Source organism: Pan paniscus, chromosome 18 (assembly GCF_029289425.2).
Source record: "Pan paniscus chromosome 18, NHGRI_mPanPan1-v2.0_pri, whole genome shotgun sequence".
In the NCBI taxonomy this organism is placed as follows: Eukaryota; Metazoa; Chordata; class Mammalia; order Primates; family Hominidae; genus Pan; species Pan paniscus.
This window is the reverse complement of record NC_073267.2, coordinates 2,357,912-2,378,265: the sequence shown is the minus strand read 5'-3', so window position 1 is coordinate 2,378,265 and position 20,354 is coordinate 2,357,912. Positions and strand designations below refer to the sequence as shown.

At 61.5% G+C, this 20,354-nt stretch overlaps 3 protein-coding genes across 6 annotated transcripts; 2 read left to right on the top strand and 1 right to left on the bottom strand.

Annotated features, from left to right (window-relative positions):
- The first annotated feature begins 1,056 nt into the window (after positions 1-1,056).
- On the top strand, positions 1,057-12,608 carry TBL3 (transducin beta like 3). The gene is made up of 23 exons (XM_003807681.7): positions 1,057-1,366; positions 2,773-3,046; positions 4,900-4,951; positions 5,041-5,136; positions 5,220-5,267; positions 5,382-5,523; positions 5,599-5,683; positions 5,764-5,934; positions 6,023-6,098; positions 6,181-6,274; positions 6,365-6,546; positions 6,644-6,785; positions 6,892-6,950; positions 7,047-7,150; positions 7,651-7,798; positions 7,891-8,121; positions 8,193-8,263; positions 8,351-8,507; positions 8,579-8,637; positions 8,795-8,898; positions 8,986-9,057; positions 9,150-9,308; positions 9,389-12,608. The coding sequence occupies exons 2-23, from the start codon at positions 3,006-3,008 to the stop codon at positions 9,520-9,522; spliced, it is 2,427 nt and encodes an 808-aa protein (XP_003807729.1). The 5' UTR covers positions 1,057-1,366; positions 2,773-3,005; the 3' UTR covers positions 9,523-12,608.
- Positions 9,888-15,129, bottom strand: NOXO1 (NADPH oxidase organizer 1). 4 transcript variants are annotated; one of them, XM_034940973.2, is made up of 10 exons: positions 14,997-15,129; positions 13,480-13,571; positions 11,950-12,238; positions 11,775-11,855; positions 11,477-11,567; positions 11,203-11,380; positions 10,833-11,017; positions 10,626-10,739; positions 10,261-10,378; positions 9,888-10,185 (listed from the first exon to the last, which is right to left on the bottom strand). In XM_034940973.2, exons 1-10 carry the CDS (start codon positions 15,048-15,050, stop codon positions 9,888-9,890), a joined length of 1,500 nt encoding a protein of 499 aa, XP_034796864.2. In that variant the 5' UTR covers positions 15,051-15,129. The 4 variants fall into 4 exon arrangements, with proteins under 4 accessions (XP_034796864.2, XP_034796866.2, XP_034796865.2 ...); XM_034940975.2 differs by having other exon boundaries at positions 11,492-11,567; XM_034940974.2 differs by having other exon boundaries at positions 11,950-12,235.
- On the top strand, positions 15,049-18,576 carry GFER (growth factor, augmenter of liver regeneration). Its single transcript, XM_003807689.5, has 3 exons — positions 15,049-15,303; positions 15,574-15,770; positions 16,693-18,576. Exons 1-3 carry the CDS (start codon positions 15,049-15,051, stop codon positions 16,853-16,855), a joined length of 615 nt encoding a protein of 204 aa, XP_003807737.2. The 3' UTR covers positions 16,856-18,576.
- Positions 18,577-20,354: the final 1,778 nt, after the last annotated feature.

The following is a 20,354-nucleotide window of genomic DNA, read 5'->3' as shown; positions in this document are numbered from 1 at the left end:
TGGCGACACCCCGTCTCTGCTAAAAATACAAAAATTAGCTGGGCGTGGTGGCGGGCGCCTGTAGTCCCAGCTACTCAGGAGGCTGAGGCAGGAGAATGGTGTGAACCCGGGAGGTGGAGGTTGCAGTGAGCCAAGATCACACCACTTCACTCTAGCCTGGGCGACAAGAGTGAGACTCTGTCTCATAAAAATAAATCAATAAATAGGCCGGGCGCGGTGGCTCACGCCTATAATCCCAGCACTTTGGGAGGCCGAGGCGGGCGGATCACAAGGTCAGGAGATCAAGACCATCCTGGCTAACACGGTGAAATCCCGTCTTTACTAAAAAATACAAAAAATTAGTCAGACATGGTGGTAGGCGCCTGTAGCCCCAGCTACTCGCGATGCTGAGGTAGGAGAATGGCCTGAACTCGGGAGGCGGAGCTTCCAGTGAGCAGAAACCGCGCCACTGCACTCCAGCCTGGGCGACAGAGCAAGATTCCGTCTCAAAAAACGAGGCCGGGAGCGGTGGCTCACGCCTGTAAGCCCAGCACTTTGGGAGGCCGAGCTGGGTGGATCACGAGGTCAGGAGATTGAGACCATCCTGGGTAACACAGTGAAACCCCGTCTCTACTAAAAAATACAAAAAATTAGCCAGACGTGGTGGCAGGCGCCTGTAGTCCCAGCTACTCAGGAGGCTGAGGCAGGAGAATGGTGTGAACCCGGGAGGCGGAGCTTGCAGTGAGCCGAGATCACGCCACTGCATTCCAGCCTGGGCAACAGAGCCAGACTGTCTCAAAAAATAAATAAATAAAAATAAATAAATAAGGGGAATACAAGAATGGCTACTCCATAGACAGAATATCTTTTTCTTCTTTTTTGAGACTGGGTCTTGCTCTGGCACCCAGGCTGGAGTGCAGTCACGTGATTACGGCTCACTGAAGCCTCAACCTCCCTGGGCTCAAGCAATCCTACCACCTCAGCCTCCTGAGTAGCTGGGACTACAGGCATGCACCACGACTGCCAGCTAATTTTTGTGTTTATTTTAGAGATGAGGTTTCACTGTGTTATCCAGACTGGTCTCAAACTTCTGGGCTCAAGTGATCCTCCTGCCTCCAAAGTGTTGGGATCACAGGTGTGAGCCACCACGATGGCCTACTTTCTTTCCCTCAAATATCTCTCCTCTCAGAGATTTTCCCTGATCATACTTCTCAGTTCTCCTTCTCAGTTACTTTCGTTTTTTCATTTTTTTCTTTTCTATTTTTTGAGATAGGGTCTCTGTTGCCCAGGCTGGAGTGCAGAGGCCCGATCACTGCTCACTAGAAACTCAGCTTCCCAGGCTCAAGCAGCCCTCTCACCTCAGCCTCCAGAGTAGCTGGGACTACAGGCACACCACCACCCCCACTAAATTTTCTGTGTGTGTGTGTGTGTGTGTATGTGGAGACAGGGTCTTGCCATGATGCCCAGACTGGCCCAGTTACTTTTTTTTTTTTCTCTGAGACAGTCTTGCTCTATCGCCCAGGCTGGAGTGCAGTGCGTTGTGATCTCGGCTCACTGCAACCTCCACCTCCAGGTTCAAGCTATTCTCCTACCTCAGCCTCCCGAGTAGCTGGGATTACAGGCACCCGCCACCACAGCAGGCTAATTTTTGTATTTTTAGCAGAGACTGGGTTTCACCATGCTGGCCAGGCTGGTCTCGAACTCCTGACCTCGTGATCCACCGGCCTCGGCCACCCAAAGTGCTAGGATTACAGGCGTGAGCCATCGCGCCCGGCCTGGCTGTTACTTTCTACCAGCTTCAGAGCCAGTAGCACAAACGGCTCAAAACCTTGAACTCAGAGTAAAAGCTAACTCCTCGCCACGGCGCACAGGCAACTGCATGCCCTCTGCCCTCTGCACCCACTCCCTGCAGCCACCCGGCTTGTTGCTACTCAACGCTTGGCACCCCCAGTCCTGGGCCTGTGCCCTGGCCTTTCTCAACACCATTTGTTCCACAGGGCTCCCTGCTTCGCGAACTTGTGTCTGCTCAGGCGTCACCTTCTCAATACAGCCTCCTCCTTCCTCCCTTCCGCTCCCTCCCTTCTGTTTTTTCTTTTCTTTTTTTTTTTCCTGAGACGGAGTCTCACGCTGTCACCCAGGCTGGAGTCCAGTGGCGCAATCTCAGCTCACTGCAGCCTCCGCCTCCGGGGTTCAAGCGATTCTCCTGCCTCAGCCTCCCAAGTAGCTGGGATTACAGGCATGTGCCACCACGCCCAGCTAATTTTTTTTTTCTGTTTTTAGTAGAGACGGGGTTTCTCCACGTTGGTCAGGCTGGTCTCGAACTTCCGACCTCAGGTGATCCACCCGCCTCGGCCTCCCAAAGTGCTGGGACTACTGGCGTGAGCCACCGCGCCCGGCCCTCCTCCTTTTTCCATCGCGCTCAGCAACTATCACTCCTCGCCCGTTCTGTTTCTTCTCTGGTGTCCGCCAAGTGCCGATTACAGTGCTTTGCACACAGAAGGTGCTCAATACATGAATGCCTTTGAGATTACCCGGTTTATTCATTTACCTACGTTATTTATCAAGAGCCACACTGAGAGCCCAGGGGCAGGGTCAGGTTGACGGCTCTACGCACGGACCGCACCCGACAGCTGGTACCCCCAAATCCCAGAACGCCGAAAAGCAGGAGTAAACGCTGGCTATGAATGCCTTTTTATACTGGTATCAAAGAGCCAGGCCACCAGCGATGCCACACCCGCCGGTCTACCCCACCGGCCCGCGAAGCACCCTCACAGCTCATTGCCCTACCTCCAGGCCGGAAACGTCTCCGCCCGCTTCCGCTTCCCGATGCAGCCGCCACTGCCCGAAGCAAAGATGGCGCCAAGTGCGCGGCGCCGGCGGGGACGTCACAGTGGTCGCGCGCGGTGACGCCATCGCAGCGCGCCGGGAGTGTGGCGTTCTGTGAAGAGTTCGGTGCTAACCTCCCTCACGCGGCGGTGGCTGCCGGGACCCTAGCAGGTTTCAGCTGGAGCGGCGGCGGCGGCAACATGGCAGAGACCGCGGCCGGAGTGGGCCGCTTCAAGACCAAGTGAGCCCGGAGCGCTGGGGCCGTGCGGGGAGGGAGCTGGGTTTGCAGCCGGCATAGCGGAGGCGCGCGTGGGTTGGGCACGCATTGGGGTCCGTGGAGGCGAGAGGCTATGTGTGCGCCGGTCCGCGGGGTCGCGGAGGCTGCGGTGATACCAGGCGGGAGAGCCGGCCCCGACTGCTCTCGCGGAGGACGGCGATCGGAGCCCGGCCGCCGGGAGCAGCAGCGTGGGCTCATCGAGAAGCCGGCTATGGGGTGGAGTGGGGACCAGAAGTCCCGATGAGGGGAGGAGAGGGCTGAGCCTAGGTCGCGGCTGGTCCCGGGAGGCGGCGGGGGCGAAGAACCACCTCTGAGCAGTCGGCCTGGGGACCTTTCATCCGCGATCCGTCTTCTCCAGGGAGCAGGGAGAATGCAGGAGAGGGGCGGGTCCGCAGAAGCCCAGGAGGCCCTGAGTGCTGTGCCCCGTCACTCCCCAAGCCTTTGCCGAACAGCAGTGCTGGTGCCCCCGCCCTGGCAGCGCAGCCTCATGGGATTATCGTTTCCACTGGCGGCTGTGGGGCTTTGGTTGTGCCAAGCACTGGTAAAGGAAAGTCCCAGGCTGGCAGCACCGCCGTGGGAGGGTCAACTGGGTGCGGGGGCTGAGGGGCCGCTTTCGTTTTGGCAGTCAGGCTTCCAGAAGCGCAGTGAGCCAGGCCTTGACATCTGGGAAGAGAAGGCCAGGCCGCATACAGGGAATAGGGGGAAGATAGGAAACCCGTCCCAGAGGCTGGGACAGGAGCAGTGGGGTGCACTGTGGGCCATGAGAGGGAAAGAAAGCAGAGGCAAGGGTGGCAGAGGCTCTTCTGGGCAAGGTCTGGGAGGTGTGTGGGCAGAAGGGAGGGGCTGACGCAGGGCAGTGACATCTTCAGTTATGTTCTGAAAGGTATCTGGCAGCAGGGTTAAGAGGTAGGTAGGGGAGGCCGGGCGCGGTGGCTCACGCCTGTAATCCCAGCACTTTTGGAGGCCGAGGCGGGCGGATCACGAGGTCAGGAGATTGAGACCACGGTGAAACCCCGTCTCTACTAAAAATACAAAAAATTAGCTGGGCGCAGTGGCGGGCACCTGTAGTCCCAGCTACTCAGGAGGCTGAGGCAGGAGAATGGCATGAACCCGGGAGGTGGAGCTTGCAGTGAGCTGAGATCGCGCCACTGCCCTCCAGCCTGGGCTGGAGACCCCTTCTCAGATCGAGACCCCTTCTCAAAAAATAAATAAATAAAAAGAGGTAGGTAGGGGGTCCAGTGAAGAGGCCAGAGTGGCTGGCCAGAGACTGTGATGGCCTGGACCAGGTGGAGGCAGTGGAGAAGGAAGGAGAAGGGGCACGAGTGAGGTCACAGAAATGACAGACAGCTGCTCGTGGGACCCGGGCTCTGGGCAAGCCTGGGGATGGAGGGAGGAGTCAGGGAGGGGAAGAGGTATGCCAGACCCCAGGGATGAAGACACTGGGAGGATGTGCTCTGGGCTGGCTACCCAGGCCTGGCCCCCCGCCGCCGGCAGGGGTGTTCCCAAGGACCCCACTGGCTCTCACTGGGGAATCCCTGGAAGCCCTGAGCTGTTGGGCTGACTCCACCTGACACAGGCCCACCCCCTACTGCCTCAGGGATCACCAGCCAGCTGCGGGTCTCTACTTCTCAGTGACGAGGGTAGCTACAGCCCCCTGCAGTACTGCTGGTTCCACCCCATGCCCTGTCCCTGCTGTTGCCCAGAAACTCAAGGGCAGGGGCCACTGGGGTCACTTCGAGAGGAGCACCTAGCACAGGGCTGGGCCCTGGGGACTGAGGGGGTGGGTGGTGCTCATTCGCCTCCCGCTCTCTTTCCAGCTATGCTGTGGAGCGCAAAATTGAGCCTTTCTACAAGGGCGGAAAAGCACAGGTACCAGCCTGGGGAAGGGCAGCGGGGCGGGCAGCCAGAGGCCGCGGGGGGTGCTGAATGTTGCCTGGCTGAGACCTCTCTGTCCCCAGCTGGACCAGACTGGCCAGCACCTCTTCTGCGTCTGTGGCACCAGAGTCAACATTCTGGAAGTGGCCTCGGGGGCCGTGCTGCGGAGTCTGGAGCAGGTGAGGGCAGCCTGGATGGGTGAGGGGCAAGTGGAGAGGGCAGCCCACTCACACCGTGCTCTGCACACCACTCTTTCTCCTAGGAGGACCAGGAGGACATCACTGCCTTTGACCTCAGCCCTGACAACGAGGTATGTGGGGCGGGGCCTGGAGGGGACCCGCTCCAGCGCCTCCCTCCCAGACTGAGTCCAGGAAGATGTGAGCAGGGTATTGCTGCCCCTCTGCTGACCTGTACCCTCCTCCAGGTGCTGGTGACAGCCAGTCGGGCATTGCTGCTGGCTCAGTGGGCCTGGCAAGAGGGCAGCGTTACCCGCCTGTGGAAGGCGATACACACAGCCCCCGTGGCCACCATGGCCTTCGACCCCACCTCCACTCTGCTAGCCACAGGTAGGGCCCTGCCGTGCAGGTGGGTCGTGGCCACAGATGCAGGGCATTCCACCCCCTCACCTTGCTTCCCCGCAGGTGGCTGTGATGGGGCCGTGCGCGTCTGGGACATCGTGCGGCACTACGGGACACACCACTTCCGAGGCTCGCCCGGTGTCGTGCAGTGAGTTGGAAGGTGGAGGGGGAGGGCAGAGGCACCACCCAGGCTGCACAGCTCACCCACCCTGTCCCGTCCGCCCACAGCCTAGTGGCCTTCCACCCGGACCCTACACGCCTGCTGCTCTTCTCCTCGGCCACGGATGCCGCCATCCGCGTGTGGTCACTGCAGGACCGGTCATGCCTGGCTGTGCTGACTGCCCACTACAGCGCCGTCACCTCACTGGCCTTCAGCGCCGACGGCCACAGCATGCTCAGGTCAGCAGTGGGCCCTGGTAGGAGGGGGAGGCTTGGAAAGCGGGGGCTGAGGCTAAGACTTGGCCTGAGGTTGCTGTTGCTCCTTCAGCTCTGGCCGTGACAAGATCTGTATCATCTGGGACCTTCAGAGCTGCCAGGCCACGAGGACTGTGCCTGTGTTTGAGGTGGGGATGCCTGGAGGCCAGGGCTGGTTGAGTTGGGTGGGGAGGGGGCATGATAGCAGCCTGTGACCCAGTTTGTCTCCAGAGTGTGGAGGCTGCTGTGCTGTTGCCAGAGGAGCCGGTGTCCCAGCTGGGTGTGAAGTCCCCAGGCCTGTACTTTCTGACAGCTGGTGACCAAGGTGTGTTGGGCCGGGACATGGGCAGGCGGTAGGGGCTGGGGAAGGCCTGTGGACCTGAGAGTCTCAGCAGCCCTGTCCCCACCCACACAGGCACTCTGCGCGTGTGGGAGGCAGCTTCTGGGCAGTGTGTGTACACGCAGGCCCAGCCGCCGGGCCCTGGGCGGGAGCTGACCCACTGCACCCTGGCACACACCGCTGGCGTGGTCCTCACCGCCACCACCGACCACAACCTGTTGCTCTACGAGGCTCGCTCCCTGCGGCTGCAGAAACAGGTGCACACCCGCCCTTGCTCAGTCTGGAGGCTGCGGGCACCAGCCCTCCTCTTGCACAGGTCCTGGCTCACATCTCCTGCCCCCTGCCACCCCGCAGTTCGCTGGCTACAGTGAGGAGGTTTTGGATGTCCGGTTTCTTGGGCCTGAGGACTCCCACGTTGTCGTGGCCTCCAATAGCCCCTGCCTGAAAGTGTTTGAGCTGCAGACGTCAGCCTGCCAGATCCTCCACGGCCACACGGGTGAGTGGGGCCAGCCCACCTGACACCCTGGGAGCCGCCTCCGTCCCTTGCTTGCTTCCCTTCCCCCGTCTTGCTGTGTGACCTATACCTCCCCACAACATCTCAGATATCGTCTTGGCCCTGGATGTGTTCCGGAAGGGGTGGCTCTTTGCCAGCTGTGCCAAGGTGAGGCACCCTGAGAGGTAGGGGCAGGGGCACCAGGCGGGGAGGCCACGCAGTAGGCCCACGGACCAGCCTGTCTCCTCAACTCCCTGTCCCCAGGATCAGAGCGTCCGTATCTGGAGAATGAACAAGGCTGGCCAGGTGATGTGCGTGGCTCAGGGTTCCGGTCACACACACAGCGTGGGCACCGTCTGCTGCTCTAGGTAGTGAGTCGGGGCTGGGCCCAGGGGTGTCAGGGAGGTGGAGGCCCAGGCCTGCCAGCAGGGGCTGCCGCTCAGGGAGCTGGGGAGGCAGTGGCAGCTTTGGCTTGCTCTGAGGCTCCAGCCCAAAGATGTGGAACAGAACAGGACAGGAGAGTCCCTAGGTGCCTCGGGGTCAGTCCTCAGAAGTAGCCCCGGCAAAGTGGTTAAAGGAGGAAGGGCATTAGGCAGAGAGAATGACCCTGCACGAGGCCCAGGTGGAGAGGTGACCCCTGCATGTAGGCCCAGGGTCCTGTGGCTAGGGCTGAGCCACCCGGTGCTGCGGGTGGACAGTGTAGACAGGGCTTGATCCTACAGGTGCCTGGGGGTGACCCAGGCCAACCCGCATCCTGGGACAGGCCCCGTGGTCTGGACCGTGGGCTCCCAGGCTGGCCCTGTGGGGAGCTGGCCATCAGGGCTGGCTGGGGCTCAACTGTGTCTCCTCCTCTCCTGTTGGGTCACAGGCTGAAGGAGTCCTTCCTGGTGACAGGCAGCCAGGATTGCACTGTGAAGCTGTGGCCTCTTCCCAAAGCCTTGCTGTCCAAGAACACAGCCCCAGACAACGGCCCTATCCTCCTACAGGCCCAGACCACTCAGCGCTGCCATGATAAGGTGACTCCATAGCCACTGGGGTGGGGGTGTGGCCGAGCCCTTGCTGGGGGAAGATGGGGGGTTGCTGAGCCACTACCTTCTCCCATTGCCAGGACATCAACAGCGTGGCTATTGCCCCCAACGACAAGCTGCTGGCCACAGGCTCACAGGACCGCACGGCCAAGCTCTGGGCCCTGCCACAGTGCCAGCTGCTGGGTGTCTTCTCAGGCCACCGGCGTGGCCTCTGGTGCGTCCAGTTCTCTCCCATGGACCAGGTGCTGGCCACGGCCTCAGCTGATGGCACCATCAAGCTCTGGGCACTCCAAGACTTCAGCTGTCTCAAGGTAAGCGGCGCTCCAGGCCCTCCCCACCTCCCGCCCTGGTGACATCTCATGCCCTACCCCCCACCTTGCAGACATTTGAGGGGCACGATGCTTCTGTGCTGAAGGTGGCCTTTGTGAGCCGTGGCACGCAGCTGCTGTCCAGGTGAGTGGGCTGGGGTGGGGCAGCGATGGAGTGGGGGATGGCGGGGGGACCTGCCTGACGCTGAGCCTCTCCCCACCCCAAACCCAGCGGTTCGGATGGCCTCGTGAAGCTCTGGACCATCAAAAACAACGAGTGTGTGCGGACGCTGGATGCCCACGAGGACAAGGTCTGGGGGCTGCACTGCAGCCGGCTGGACGACCGCGCCCTCACTGGGGCCAGTGACTCCCGAGTTATCCTCTGGAAGGTTGTGGGCCCCAAGGGCAGGGAAGAGTCGGGGTGGAGTGGAGGCCCCATCTGACCCTAGTCTAACCCCAGGATGTGACCGAGGCGGAGCAGGCAGAGGAGCAGGCCAGGCAAGAGGAGCAGGTGGTCAGGTAAGGCCAGGGCAGTGGCGCCCCTCCCCGCATCAGCCCTGCTCTGTGCTATAGGGAAAACGAGGCTGAGTGCCAGGCTCCCTGCCTGCTGACTCCGATGGCTCTGCCTGCAGCCCCAGCCAGCGGCCCTCAGTGGCCTCTCCTCCCCTCCCCGCAGGCAGCAAGAGCTGGACAACCTGCTGCATGAGAAGCGGTACCTGCGGGCGCTGGGCCTGGCCATCTCCCTGGATCGGCCCCACACCGTGCTGACTGTCATCCAGGGTCAGTGCCCACCCCGGGGGGCGAGGGGCTGGGTCTTTGGACCACTGGGCTCTGCTTTCCCCAGCTCAGCCTTCCCTTCTCCCACAGCCATCCGGAGGGACCCTGAGGCCTGCGAGAAGCTGGAAGCCACCATGCTCCGACTGCGGCGCGACCAGAAAGGTTGGGGGCCAGTCAGGGTGGGTGGCCCGGTGGGCAAGGGCCAGTCATGGCAGATTGGCTGGGCAAGACGATGAGGGTCCTGTTGCCCACAGAGGCCCTGCTGCGCTTCTGCGTCACGTGGAACACCAACTCACGGCACTGCCACGAGGCCCAGGCCGTGCTGGGCGTGCTCCTGAGGCGGGAGGCCCCCGAGGAGCTGCTGGCCTACGAAGGCGTGCGGGCAGCCCTTGAGGCCCTGCTGCCCTACACTGGTATGTGGGCACAGCCTGGGGTTGGGGGATCCTGGTGGGCGTGTGGACCACCCCCCTGACCTCCCTCTGTCCAACCCCAGAGCGGCACTTTCAGCGGCTCAGCAGGACCCTCCAGGCCGCCACTTTCTTGGACTTCCTGTGGCACAACATGAAGCTCCCTGTGCCGGCCGCCGCCCCCACTCCCTGGGAAACCCATAAAGGCGCGCTCCCCTAGCCGGTCTGGTCTCTCTCCAGTCCATCCTGAACCCCTGGAAAACCCATAAAGGCCGCTCTCCTGGCCGGCTCTGTCTCTCTGGACTGCAGTCCAGCCCCCACCCTGGCCAACACCCTACCTAGCCAGCCAGAAGGGCACTGGAGCTGATGGTCTCGGCCCTGCCACGCCCATCCCGCACCCTGGCCTGGCAGAGATCCAGCCCGCGGCTCCGCACGCTAAGACGGTGGGGGTCATGCAGAACAAGCTTTACTCAGAGGAACAGCAAATGGCCCCCTCCCATCCCTGCTGGCCAGGGAGATCCGCCCTCCCCGCTCCTCCCCAGCCCTGGGATGGCGCGGTCCATCCCCTCATCGGGATCCTCGCGCTCACTGCTCCGTCGTGGGGTGCGGCACAGAGTCCACGCACCCTCGAGGGCGGCCCTGGCGCCGTGGGCGCCGCTCCAGGGCCCTGCGTGTGACGGTGCAGCAGCGGCTCTGGATGGCGCCCGGCGAAGGTCGGGTGGGCACGGTGGGGGGAGGGGCGGTGGCTTGGGAGGGTTCAGGGAAGCCCCGGGCCTCACCCGCCGGGTCGTCTCCTCCACGGAACCCCGTCCCGCTCAGGAGAGCGCCCAGCCCTTCCGGCCGCAGCAGCACCGCGGGGAGTAGGCCCGCCCGGTCGCCGTACCTGCGAGGGGTGGGGTGTGGTTAGGGCCCCGCCCGCCTCGGCTAGCCTGCCCTGCCCACGCCCGCTCCCGCGTACCTGCATAGCCACCAGCCGCGGTCTGACGTTTCCAACACGCGCACGCGCGCCCCCGCGGGCACGGACAGCTCATCTGCGCGGCTGCTCTCGTAGGCGCGGGAAGCACAGAACTGGGGACCTGGTGGGAGTGGGTGTTTGGAGTCACCGCGGGGCCACAGAGGACGAGGCCCGCCCGCACCCTTGTCCACATTCTCCTTGCTTGAGTCTGCTGACGGCGGGGCCGCTCTAAAACCGGTTCGGGGCTTCCTCTAGGTGCGGAGACCTAGCACGGGCTCCTGGCCCGCCCTGCCGGCGGTGCTTCTGGCCCAGTCTTGCCACACGGTCAAGCCGCAGTGGTGGCATGAGGGGTGGGGTTAGGCGCATACCGCTGCTCCCTAGGGACGGGCCTCCCTCCCGGCCCTGGCCCGGGGCCGCCTCCTCCAGGTAGGGCGCTGGAAACCAGGCGGTCTGCTGGTCTTCGTTCTCCACCAGCCACCAGCCTGTGCGCAAGAAGCGGGCAGGGACTCAAATCTCGAGGCTCCCTCGGGTCCAGGAGCAGAGGAGCAAATCCCTGGGTTCTTGGGGGGCCCTACCTGAGGGGTGCCGCAGCAGCACGTCCAGGCTCTCCTGGGCCTGCGCCTGAAAAGGCCTATCCCGCGTGTCCTGGGTACAGAAGGGCTGCAGGCAGCGCAGGCTCTGAGCCTCCAGACTGTGGATGGAGAGGCGGCCCGCAGCGCGAGAAAGAGGCGGCTCCTCTGGGGTGGGCAGGATCACCCGGCTGGGAAGGGCAGCCCGTACGAGTGAGAGGTAGGCGGATGGGGAGGGTGAAACTGGGGGCGCCACCCCGGCAAGACCGCCAGCCTCCCACTCTCTGCCCCTATTCGCTGGCTGTTCCCCCCCACCCTGGACCTCTCCCAGCTCCAAACGCCGCTGCATGCTGGGAGTTTGGGGCGAATCAGGCACCTGCCGGGTGGCAGCGCGGGCTCCAGGTCCAGGGGTTGCGGTGCGAAGAAGCCAGTGATCGTCGGGCTCCGTGCCACGCGCTCTGCAGTCGCCAGCAGCCTCCGAGAATAGGTTTCCAGCAGCTGCAGGCGCGCCAGGCCGCGGCTCGTGCGCCCCACGCGTCCCAACAGTGGTGCATCTTAAGGCATCACAAAAACGTACTGTGATACGCCGCTTTGGGCTTCACTGGTCCCTGGCGCCCCCAGGCAAGCCACCGCCTTCCCCGCTCCCGTACCCAGGCTGGCCTGACCGAGAAGCTTTGGGAGAACGCGGTCAGATCTCCGCAGCAGGCCCGCCTCCACCGGGAAGGTCTCCTTGAGGGTCTTCTGAGGGTGGGAACCAGGGCATTGGTCTTCCAGAGCCCACTGTGCACCCTTGAGAGGGCGGGGTCCCTCACCCGGATGGCAGGGGCTGGGAGCTTCAGCAGGGACGAAGGGCCTCCAGTGGGAGTCACTGATGGGAGGCAGTCCAGTGGGAGGCAGCCGCGTGGGGAAGCCGCCACCGCGGCATCAGGGTGGCCCAGGGTCACTCACCTTGAGCTGCCTGAATTCGTCCCAACTCCTGCGCACGAAGGTGTCGCTGCCGTCTGACCAGCGCACGGAGAAGGCAAACGTCTGGGGGACAAAAAGTTGGGAGTGCCGTGGAGGTGCTGGTCCAGGCACCCCCTTCCTATCCCTTGGGGCCACTAGGGACCCAGCCAGGTCTTACTTGGAGCCTCTTGATCTGCACCAGGGCTGCCCCTTGCACTGAAACTGGGTATCGGGGGCCTGCCATGGCTGTGGCCTCCAGGCTGCAGATTCCTGAAATGCCTCCCCGTGCTTGAGAGGGCTCTGGGGGACCCAGAAAGCCGCCTGGGATAGAATCCTGGCAACGCCTCAAGCCTGTGGGGTCCTTGTGGAGCCACCCCAGCTGAGTCCTTTGCAGCTTTCTTGCTGTCCCCCAAGCCCACGATCTGGGGGCAGGAGCACAGGGATTGGGGGACTTCCAGGCAGAGCTGCTGGGAGGAAGAAGAAGAATGAGCTTTCCAGCCCTGGAGGCGTGCAAGACTGAAGAAGGGGCGAAGGGTAGGCGGGACTGCTGCCTGGGGCCCTCCTGCCTGCCTCTGGCCACAGGAGGAGGGAGGAGAAGGCAGGGCTAATCAAAGCGCCACCTGTCCTGCCCACCTCTCTGGATTCCCCTACCCTGTGAGGTAATTGCCCTGCCAGGGTGCGCCCGACAACTTTGAACTGGCCTGGGGATTTCTGTGCAGAACCAAGGACTCAGTACTTACAGCTTTAAGTGCTTTGTCTGACTTAATCCTAATGCTGGAGGAAAGGTCTCTTAATGTCCCCAACTCATAGAGGAGGAAATGTGTGTTAAATGCGTAATTATTGTGAGCTTTTCTATACATGCTGGGGGAGGGGCAGACCTCACAGGCTCACCCCAGGGGTTCCCCTGCAGTGAGGAGACTTGGGGTAGGAGAAAGAGGGCCCATCTGTGCAGTCACTGGCATTTGGTGGGTGGGGGTGGTGGTCAGGGAAGTGGTCACTAGGGCTGTTTTGAGAACCACCTCTCAATTCATGATTTGCCATGACTTACTGCAAACATGGCCTGGGCAGAGGCTCGCCCAGGTGCCCCACCTCTCTGGCTGCTTCCTTATAGTTCGGGCTTCGGAAGCCACATTCAACCCTGGCACACAGTGGTTTTTCCTCGTGCTGGGGCCACCAGTTCTGTGTTGGGATGCCCCTACTCCAGCCCCTTCAGGGAGCGGTCAGCCTCTAAGGCATCCCTCCAGGAAGCTGCCCTGGCTGCAACAAAGGGCCTTTGTGTGTCTGTCCCACCAGCACTCTCTCTCAGGCCCTCAAGCTGTCCCTGGTCTTGGCATGGGCAATGAACACCTGCTCACATAGGGCTGATTTGCAGGGTTCCCCCAGCCAGCTGTCACCTTCTCCCTGTCTCAGCTGAGGGCCCAGCTGACCTGGTGGGGTCCAGCGTGTGAACCCAGGGGAGACCTTGCTCCCCTGGAAGACAGGAGAAGCTGGGGAGGATTTATTCACAAGCAGAGGCCTAGAGGGATTCTGAGGCCACCTGCCTACCCCAGCTGACAGCTCCTGCCCCACACCCCATCAGCCCTGCGTGGTTTCCACTTTTTCCTCCCCTACCCTCTTTTCTTGCCTGAATGGTACACCCCACCCTCCATCTGTATGCTCCTCACTTGCCCCTACAAAATCCACTCCAAGGACAGACACAGTGCCTCACCTGTAATCCAAGCACTTTGGGAGGCCGAGGCAGGGGGACTGCTTGAGCTCAGGAGTTCGAGACCAGTCTGGGCAACATGTTGAGACCTCCATCTATGCCCCCCAAAAATACAAAAATTAGCTGGGCGTGGTGGCGTGTGCCTGTAGTCTACTTGGGAGGCTGAGGTGGGAGATCACTTGAGCATAAGCAGTCGCGGCTGCAGTGAACAAGATCGTGCCACTGCACTCCACCCTGGGTAACGGAACAAGACCCTGTCTCAAAAAAAAAAAGAAATCCACTCCCCATATGATAGCCAGCGGAATCTGCAGCAAACTGAAATGGGATCAGATTGGGTAACCTTGCCCACAACTGTCTAGCATCTTCCCTCCTACCGTTATAATAAATTCCCAATCCCCGAAGCTGCCGACCAAGTCTTTGGTGGGCCCCTGTCCGTCCCTGGATCTCCCCTCCCACCTTACAACCCTCCCTAGCGTCCCAGTGGCGTTTTTGTTCCTGCAAAATGCCAAGACCCTGCCACCTTGGGCTTGGTCTCAAAGGCGCTCCTCAGCTGATTCCTCATCCTTCAGAAAGGGTCACCTCCTCAAGGAGGCCTTCCAGATTTACTACACCCTTGCATGGACCCACCAGTTTGTACGTGAACATTTATGAGTGTGAGTCCTTGTTTTTTTTTCCCGTCTTGACCACTGGATTATGAACAGAGAAGGTCAGGGAACAGAATTGTGTTCCCTGCTCTGCCCAGCACTTGGAACAGCGCTTGGAACAGAGCGGTCACTGCGCAAATAATAGCAGAATGGATAAATGAACGCAAGGAGGCACAGGAATCCCAGAGGCCGCTCCAACCGGGAGCCCGACCCCTCATCCCAGGCTCTAGGATCCCCGACAGCCGGCGAGGGGCGCCAGGGAGCCCAAGGCACGCGCCAACCCTCTGCGGCCGCGCCCCGCCCTGCGTTGCCAGACGCCCGTTGCCATGGCGCCAGGGAGGGGACAAGAGCCCGGGACCCTAGCGCGCGCCGCAATCTGTGCGGTCACGCCCGGCCCGCGTTGAGAAAGCGCTTGGCAGCCAGCGGGTGGACGCGCCCCTCAGCGGAGGGCACAGAGCCTGGCCGCAGGCACGCAGGACACTCAGAACGGAGCGATGGGGACGTCGCGGGCCCCAACACGGACTTTGCCTGGGTGTCAGCTCGGGTCCACAGCGCGGCCGAGGCGGACCTTGCGCCACACACTGCTCTTTTACTGGAGAAAGCGAGAGGGCCGCCACGGACGGCGCAACCCCTGCGTGCGCCGCGGATCGACGCCTGAGGGCGCCAGCAGGGTCCGACCCTCCTGCTCCGTCCCCGCCCCTGTCCCCGGGCCCGGCCCCGCCCCGGCCAGCGCCGCGGCCTCTGGCTCCGCCTCCACACGGGCCCGCAAGCAGGCACCGCCCCCGACTCTGCCCCCAGCCCCGGCTCGGGCCCGGCCCCCGCGAGCACGGCGCGCGCCTCCGGCTCCTGTGGCCGCGCGCTGGCCTGGAAGCTGACCTGGAGGCTCATCTGGAGGCCGAGCTGACCCGGCAGGCCTTGCGCGGGCAACATGGCGGCGCCCGGCGAGCGGGGCCGCTTCCACGGCGGGAACCTCTTCTTCCTGCCGGGGGGCGCGCGCTCCGAGATGATGGACGACCTGGCGACCGACGCGCGGGGCCGGGGCGCGGGGCGGAGAGACGCGGCCGCCTCGGCCTCGACGCCAGCCCAGGCGCCGACCTCCGATTCTGTCGCCGAGGACGCCTCCCGGAGGCGGCCGTGCCGGGCCTGCGTCGACTTCAAGACGTGGATGCGGACGCAGCAGAAGGTGCAGTTCCCTGCCCGATTTCTCCCAGCCCCGCGCAGCCCCTGTCCCCGCCCCCGCCCAGGTGCCCCGGCAGAGCTTCCCAGGGTTGCCTGTCCCTGAACCTTGCCCCCCGGGTAGGCCCGGCCTTACAGCCTTCATCCGCGCGTGGGTTGGATCGTCTGCAGGACTTTGGCCGGAGTCCAGTGGGCCACCGGCTGGGCCGTACAGTGGGGAGCTTTGGGCGCCTTTGTTCGGAGAATGAACTCACTCTCGGTCGGCCTGCTTCCGCAGCGGGACACCAAGTTTAGGGAGGACTGCCCGCCGGATCGCGAGGAACTGGGCCGCCACAGCTGGGCTGTCCTCCACACCCTGGCCGCCTACTACCCCGACCTGCCCACCCCAGAACAGCAGCAAGACATGGCCCAGTTCATACATTTATTTTCTAAGTTTTACCCCTGTGAGGAGTGTGCTGAAGACCTAAGAAAAAGGTAAGATGTGTTTGCACGCAGCAGAGCTTTGCACTGGAGCCTGGGCCTGGGGCTCCTGGCTGACGTTATAGCGGGGAACGTAGAGAAACGGATGCAGAGGTGGCAGAAGTTTGCTGAGGAGCAGGGACCTCCAACAGGTGAGGACTGGGGCTATCTGAGCCTCCTTCTCTCGTCTCAGAAGCCAAGCTGTCGGGATCTGCTGCTGGGTACTGCTCCTGCCACAGCCACAGGGCTTCCAGGAAGGGATTCCCTGCCTTGTCTGGCACTGAAGGCGGTTTCCCGCAAGTTAGGGAAGACTCCACTTTGCCTGACTTCTAAAGTAGGACTTCTGGTTTTAAAATCTTGGAAATCCACTGCTTTTGCTCCCAAGAGCCATCTCTTCCTCACTGAGGGATCCAAGAGCCGGCACTGGCCCTTGCAGGTGTTTCTAGGCCAGATGTATAGGGTAGAGCCGCCATTGTTGCTATAAGCCTGGTCAGTTAGAATGAAGTCTCTTGCTGAACTGACGCACCAGGGCCTGCCCTCAGATGCTAAGAAACAAGTCCAGTTTTCAGTTACAAGGCTGTGCCCAGCCCCACCCAGGCCACACTCTGCCTGAGGCCAGGGACACTGGATGCCGCTTCCTGGGTGTTAGGAGCTTATAAAATTGCCAGGTCTGTGCTGTAATGTCTTGCCTTGAGGCCTCGTTGGAGTTTGCCAAGCTCTCCAGGTGGGTGTTTGCGCAGCCCTGGGAGTTCATCACACCCGGGGAGCTGCAGGGTCAGCCCTGTTCTGGGAGTGCCTGTACCTTGGAGCATAAGGGCACTCCCAGGTGTAGCTCACAGCAGTGCCCCAGCTCTCCTTCCTTGACAGCACACAGGGAACTGGCAGGGGCAGTGGAGCCGCTGCGACCTCTCATTCTTTACCTGCTCTCCCTACACAGGCTGTGCAGGAACCAGCCAGACACCCGCACCCGGGCCTGCTTCACACAGTGGCTGTGCCACCTGCACAATGAAGTGAACCGCAAGCTGGGCAAGTCTGACTTCGACTGCTCAAAAGTGGATGAGCGCTGGCGCGACGGCTGGAAGGATGGCTCCTGTGACTAGAGGGTGGTCAGCCAGAGCCCATGGGACAGCTAGCCAGGCATGGTTGGATAGGGGCAGGGCACTCATTAAAGTGCATCACAGCCAGAGCCTGTTGTGTCTCAGTTGGGTGGTCCCCAGGACACTGCCTGTGGGGACCTGCCCTGCCCCTCTTAGGTTTGGAGCAGAAGTGGAGGTGCCCACAGCAGGTACCCACTGGCCCCCTCCTCAGTGGAGACCCCAAGGAGCTGCAGCTGAACTGCAGGGGAGGGAAGGAGGAGCAGCCTGGGCTGCCCCTTGACATTCAGGATGTAGCTTCCTGCCCACCGCATACCCTGGCGCCTCACTCCTCACACGGGAAGACAGCGGGCCTGGCTGGGCATCCCTGTGCCTGTCCCTGGCGGCCAGGCCATTGCCTTCCCACTATGCAGCCAGGGATGCCCCTGCCCCCCATGGCTCTGTGCTGCTCACTTTAGGGGGCTCAATTCTCCACTCTGCTCAGTCCCTACAGGGAAAGCTCAGGTCGGGTCTTTCTGAGGGTCCACCAGCCATCCTACCCTCTCCCTGCCTGGCATATGCCTGCCAGCGTTGTGTCATGCCTGTCCACAGGGGATTCGTGGGGCTCGCTTCATCAGAGTTTGAAGCCCAGATGAAACGTTGAAGTGACTGAGAACCTGGCTTCAGTGTATATTCTGCTGGGGCTTAATAAAGCAGTAGACAGGGCTTGTTCCATCCCTCTGTGCTCAGCTGCATTTCCTGCTGGGGTCCTGGTTCCTCAGGAGAGAGAGATCACAGGGTGAGAGTGAGCCAGGAACAGCAAGGACGTTGATTGGTTGGGGCAGGGGGGCCAGAGTAGCTGATGTAGGAGTACTGGGAGGCCAGACGGCACGAGGTCTCCAAGGCCCTAGCAAAGCCATGGCTTTTACCCCCAGTTCCCCTGACAGGAAGTTCTTGGCGGGTTTGGAGCCAGGGGATGGCATGGAGTGATGTGGCTTTGAAGGGTCCTCTGGCTGCTGAGCTGGGATGAGGCAGGTAAGGGTGGAACAGGAGGGGTGGGGAGGAAGCCGGGGCAGTCACCGAGTGACCACCAAGAGGAAGACCCACCCCACGGCGGGGACAGATGCGGGGTACATTAAAGGGAGAGCCAGAGAACTCATGGGGTGAGGATGGAGTCCGAGGAGACTGCTGGGAGCCGCCGTGTGGGTCAGAGATGGAGAAGGCTGAGTGCAGCAAGGTGGGGGGTGACTGGGACCCAGCCTTTGGGCCTCCCCAGCCAGAGCAGCCCAGCAACAGTGTGTCCTGTGGTCATAAAACTCCAGGGACCTCTATCCTCCAGGAGTCTCAGCCTTTCCCTGGGCGCAGGCCCACCTTGGCATGGCCGCCTCAGGCCTCCATGGAGGGAGCTGCTATGTCCCCACCAGATTGGCCCTGTGCGGCTGCTGGCTTCTGTAGAGGCTGCCCAGAGGGGCCAGGTGGCACAAATAAGAGAGGGGAGATGGGGGGCAGCCAGGAGAGGAGGTGTCCCTTCCTCGCCCAGACACAGCACGCTTCTCTCTGGCCTTTCCCGAGGCCTGTGAGTGCCTCAGGAACCAGCTGGGCCCTCTGGTAAGGCTGTGTTCAGCTTAGGAACATACCGCCTGTATCTGCTGTCCCTCCCCTGCCCCCCTACCCCCGCCACCGCCTTCCCTTTTTCCCTGTCTTCCTTAAAGTTTCACTTCTGAATAAAACTTCACTTTGCCTTAGAATCTGTTTTTCTTTTTGTTGTTGTTGTTGTTTTGTTTTTTTGAGACAGAGTCTAGCTCTGTCGCCCAGGCTGGAGTGCAGTGGAGCAATCTCGGCTCACTGCAACCTCCATCTCCCGGGTTCAAGCAATTTCTCCTGCCTCAGCCTCCCGAGCAGCTGGGATTACAGGTGCCCACCACCACCCCCTGCTAATTTTTGTATTTTTAGTAGAGACAGGGTTTCACTGTGTTGGCCAGGCTGGTCTTGAACTCCTGACCTCATGAACCACCCACCTCAGCTTCCCAAGGTGCTGAGATTACAAGCGTGAGCCACTGCGCCAGGCCAGAGTCTGTTTTTGAAGGCATCCAGGCCAGTGGAACTCTAGTGCAAGGAAAAGTTCTGGCTTGAGCTGGTGTTCCAGAGCTGTTGACACGCAGACCAAAGGAGTTAGCACAGAGGGAGAGACCTCCCCAGGATCGCGCCCTGGGCTCCTAAGGCTCACAGGTCACAGAGGAAGGACCCATGAGGGAGGAGGACCTCCAGGAGGGGCATAGTGGCTCACGCCTGTAATCCCAGCACTTTGGGAAACCAAGGTGGGCAGATCACTTGAAGTCAGGAGTTCGAGACCAGCCTGGTCAACATGGCGAAACCCCGTCTCTGCTAAAAATACAAAAAAAAAAAAAAAATTAGCTGGGTGTGGTGGCACACCTGTAATCCCAGCTACTCCAGTGGCTGAGGTAGGAGAATCGCTTGAGCCCGTGAGGCAAAGCTTGCAGTGAGCCAAGATTGCGCCACTGCACTCCAGCCTGGGTAACAGAGCGCGACTGTAACTCAAAAAATAAATAAATAAGTAAATAAATAAATGAGTCGACAGCAGCATCAGACTTGCCCTTGGGATTGGCACGGAGAGGTCAGTGGCAACCTTGAGTTTAGGTGGCGGTGGGAGCTGATTCTGCCGGGTCAGAGGGAGAGAGAGGAGGGTGTTGCAGGCAGAGTTTGCTGCTAAAGGAAGCAGTAACGTAAGGCAGCTGGAGGGGAGGGTGGGGTCAACAGTGTTTGGCTTTTAGGAGAAAGTGCAGCATGTCTGGGTGCTGATGTTAGTGATGAAGTAGAGAATGAATGACACAGAGGGGAGGTCTGTGGCCAACAGGTGAGAGGGGTTGTGATCGGACGCACAGTGTGATGGACTTGGAACACAGTGAGTAGCACCTCTGGCAACACCTGCTCTGCCCACCTGTGCCCAGCAAGGCTGAAGAATGAGCTCCAGGGGGGCTGGGCCAAGCAGCACCATCTGTGCACCCGGCTCGTGTAGCAGGGACCTGGGTTGCTTATTATCTGAAGTACAGGGTGGTAACAGTCTCTGCCACTACACAGGTCAAGCGCTTGGCGCTGTAAATGTCAGTGCAGACATCTCAGTGCTCTAGACAGAAACCTAGGAGTCATCTGAACTTCCAGCCTGCTAGGAACATGAGGAGAGGGACCTTGTTGCACCCAAGGCTGGGGTCTGTGGAGGGGACTCAGCGGGACACAGGGCAGCCAGGCACCACCCCCACCCGACTCCTAGTCTCTGATGCCGCTCCCTGCCCTCCATTCCAGACTAGGCGCCACAAGTACGCTGGGGAGACCCAGGAGTAGGGAGGGCATTGGGAGCACCACCACCTGGCCACGGGCAAGGAGCGGAGACACCGAAACCAACACTCCCAGCGGCGCTGGCCACGGTGGCTCTGCCCCCTCCCTCAACAGGTGCTCCTGGGGCCGACGCCTTTCTTCCCACCAGATCCTCCCCGCCAGAGGCTAGAAC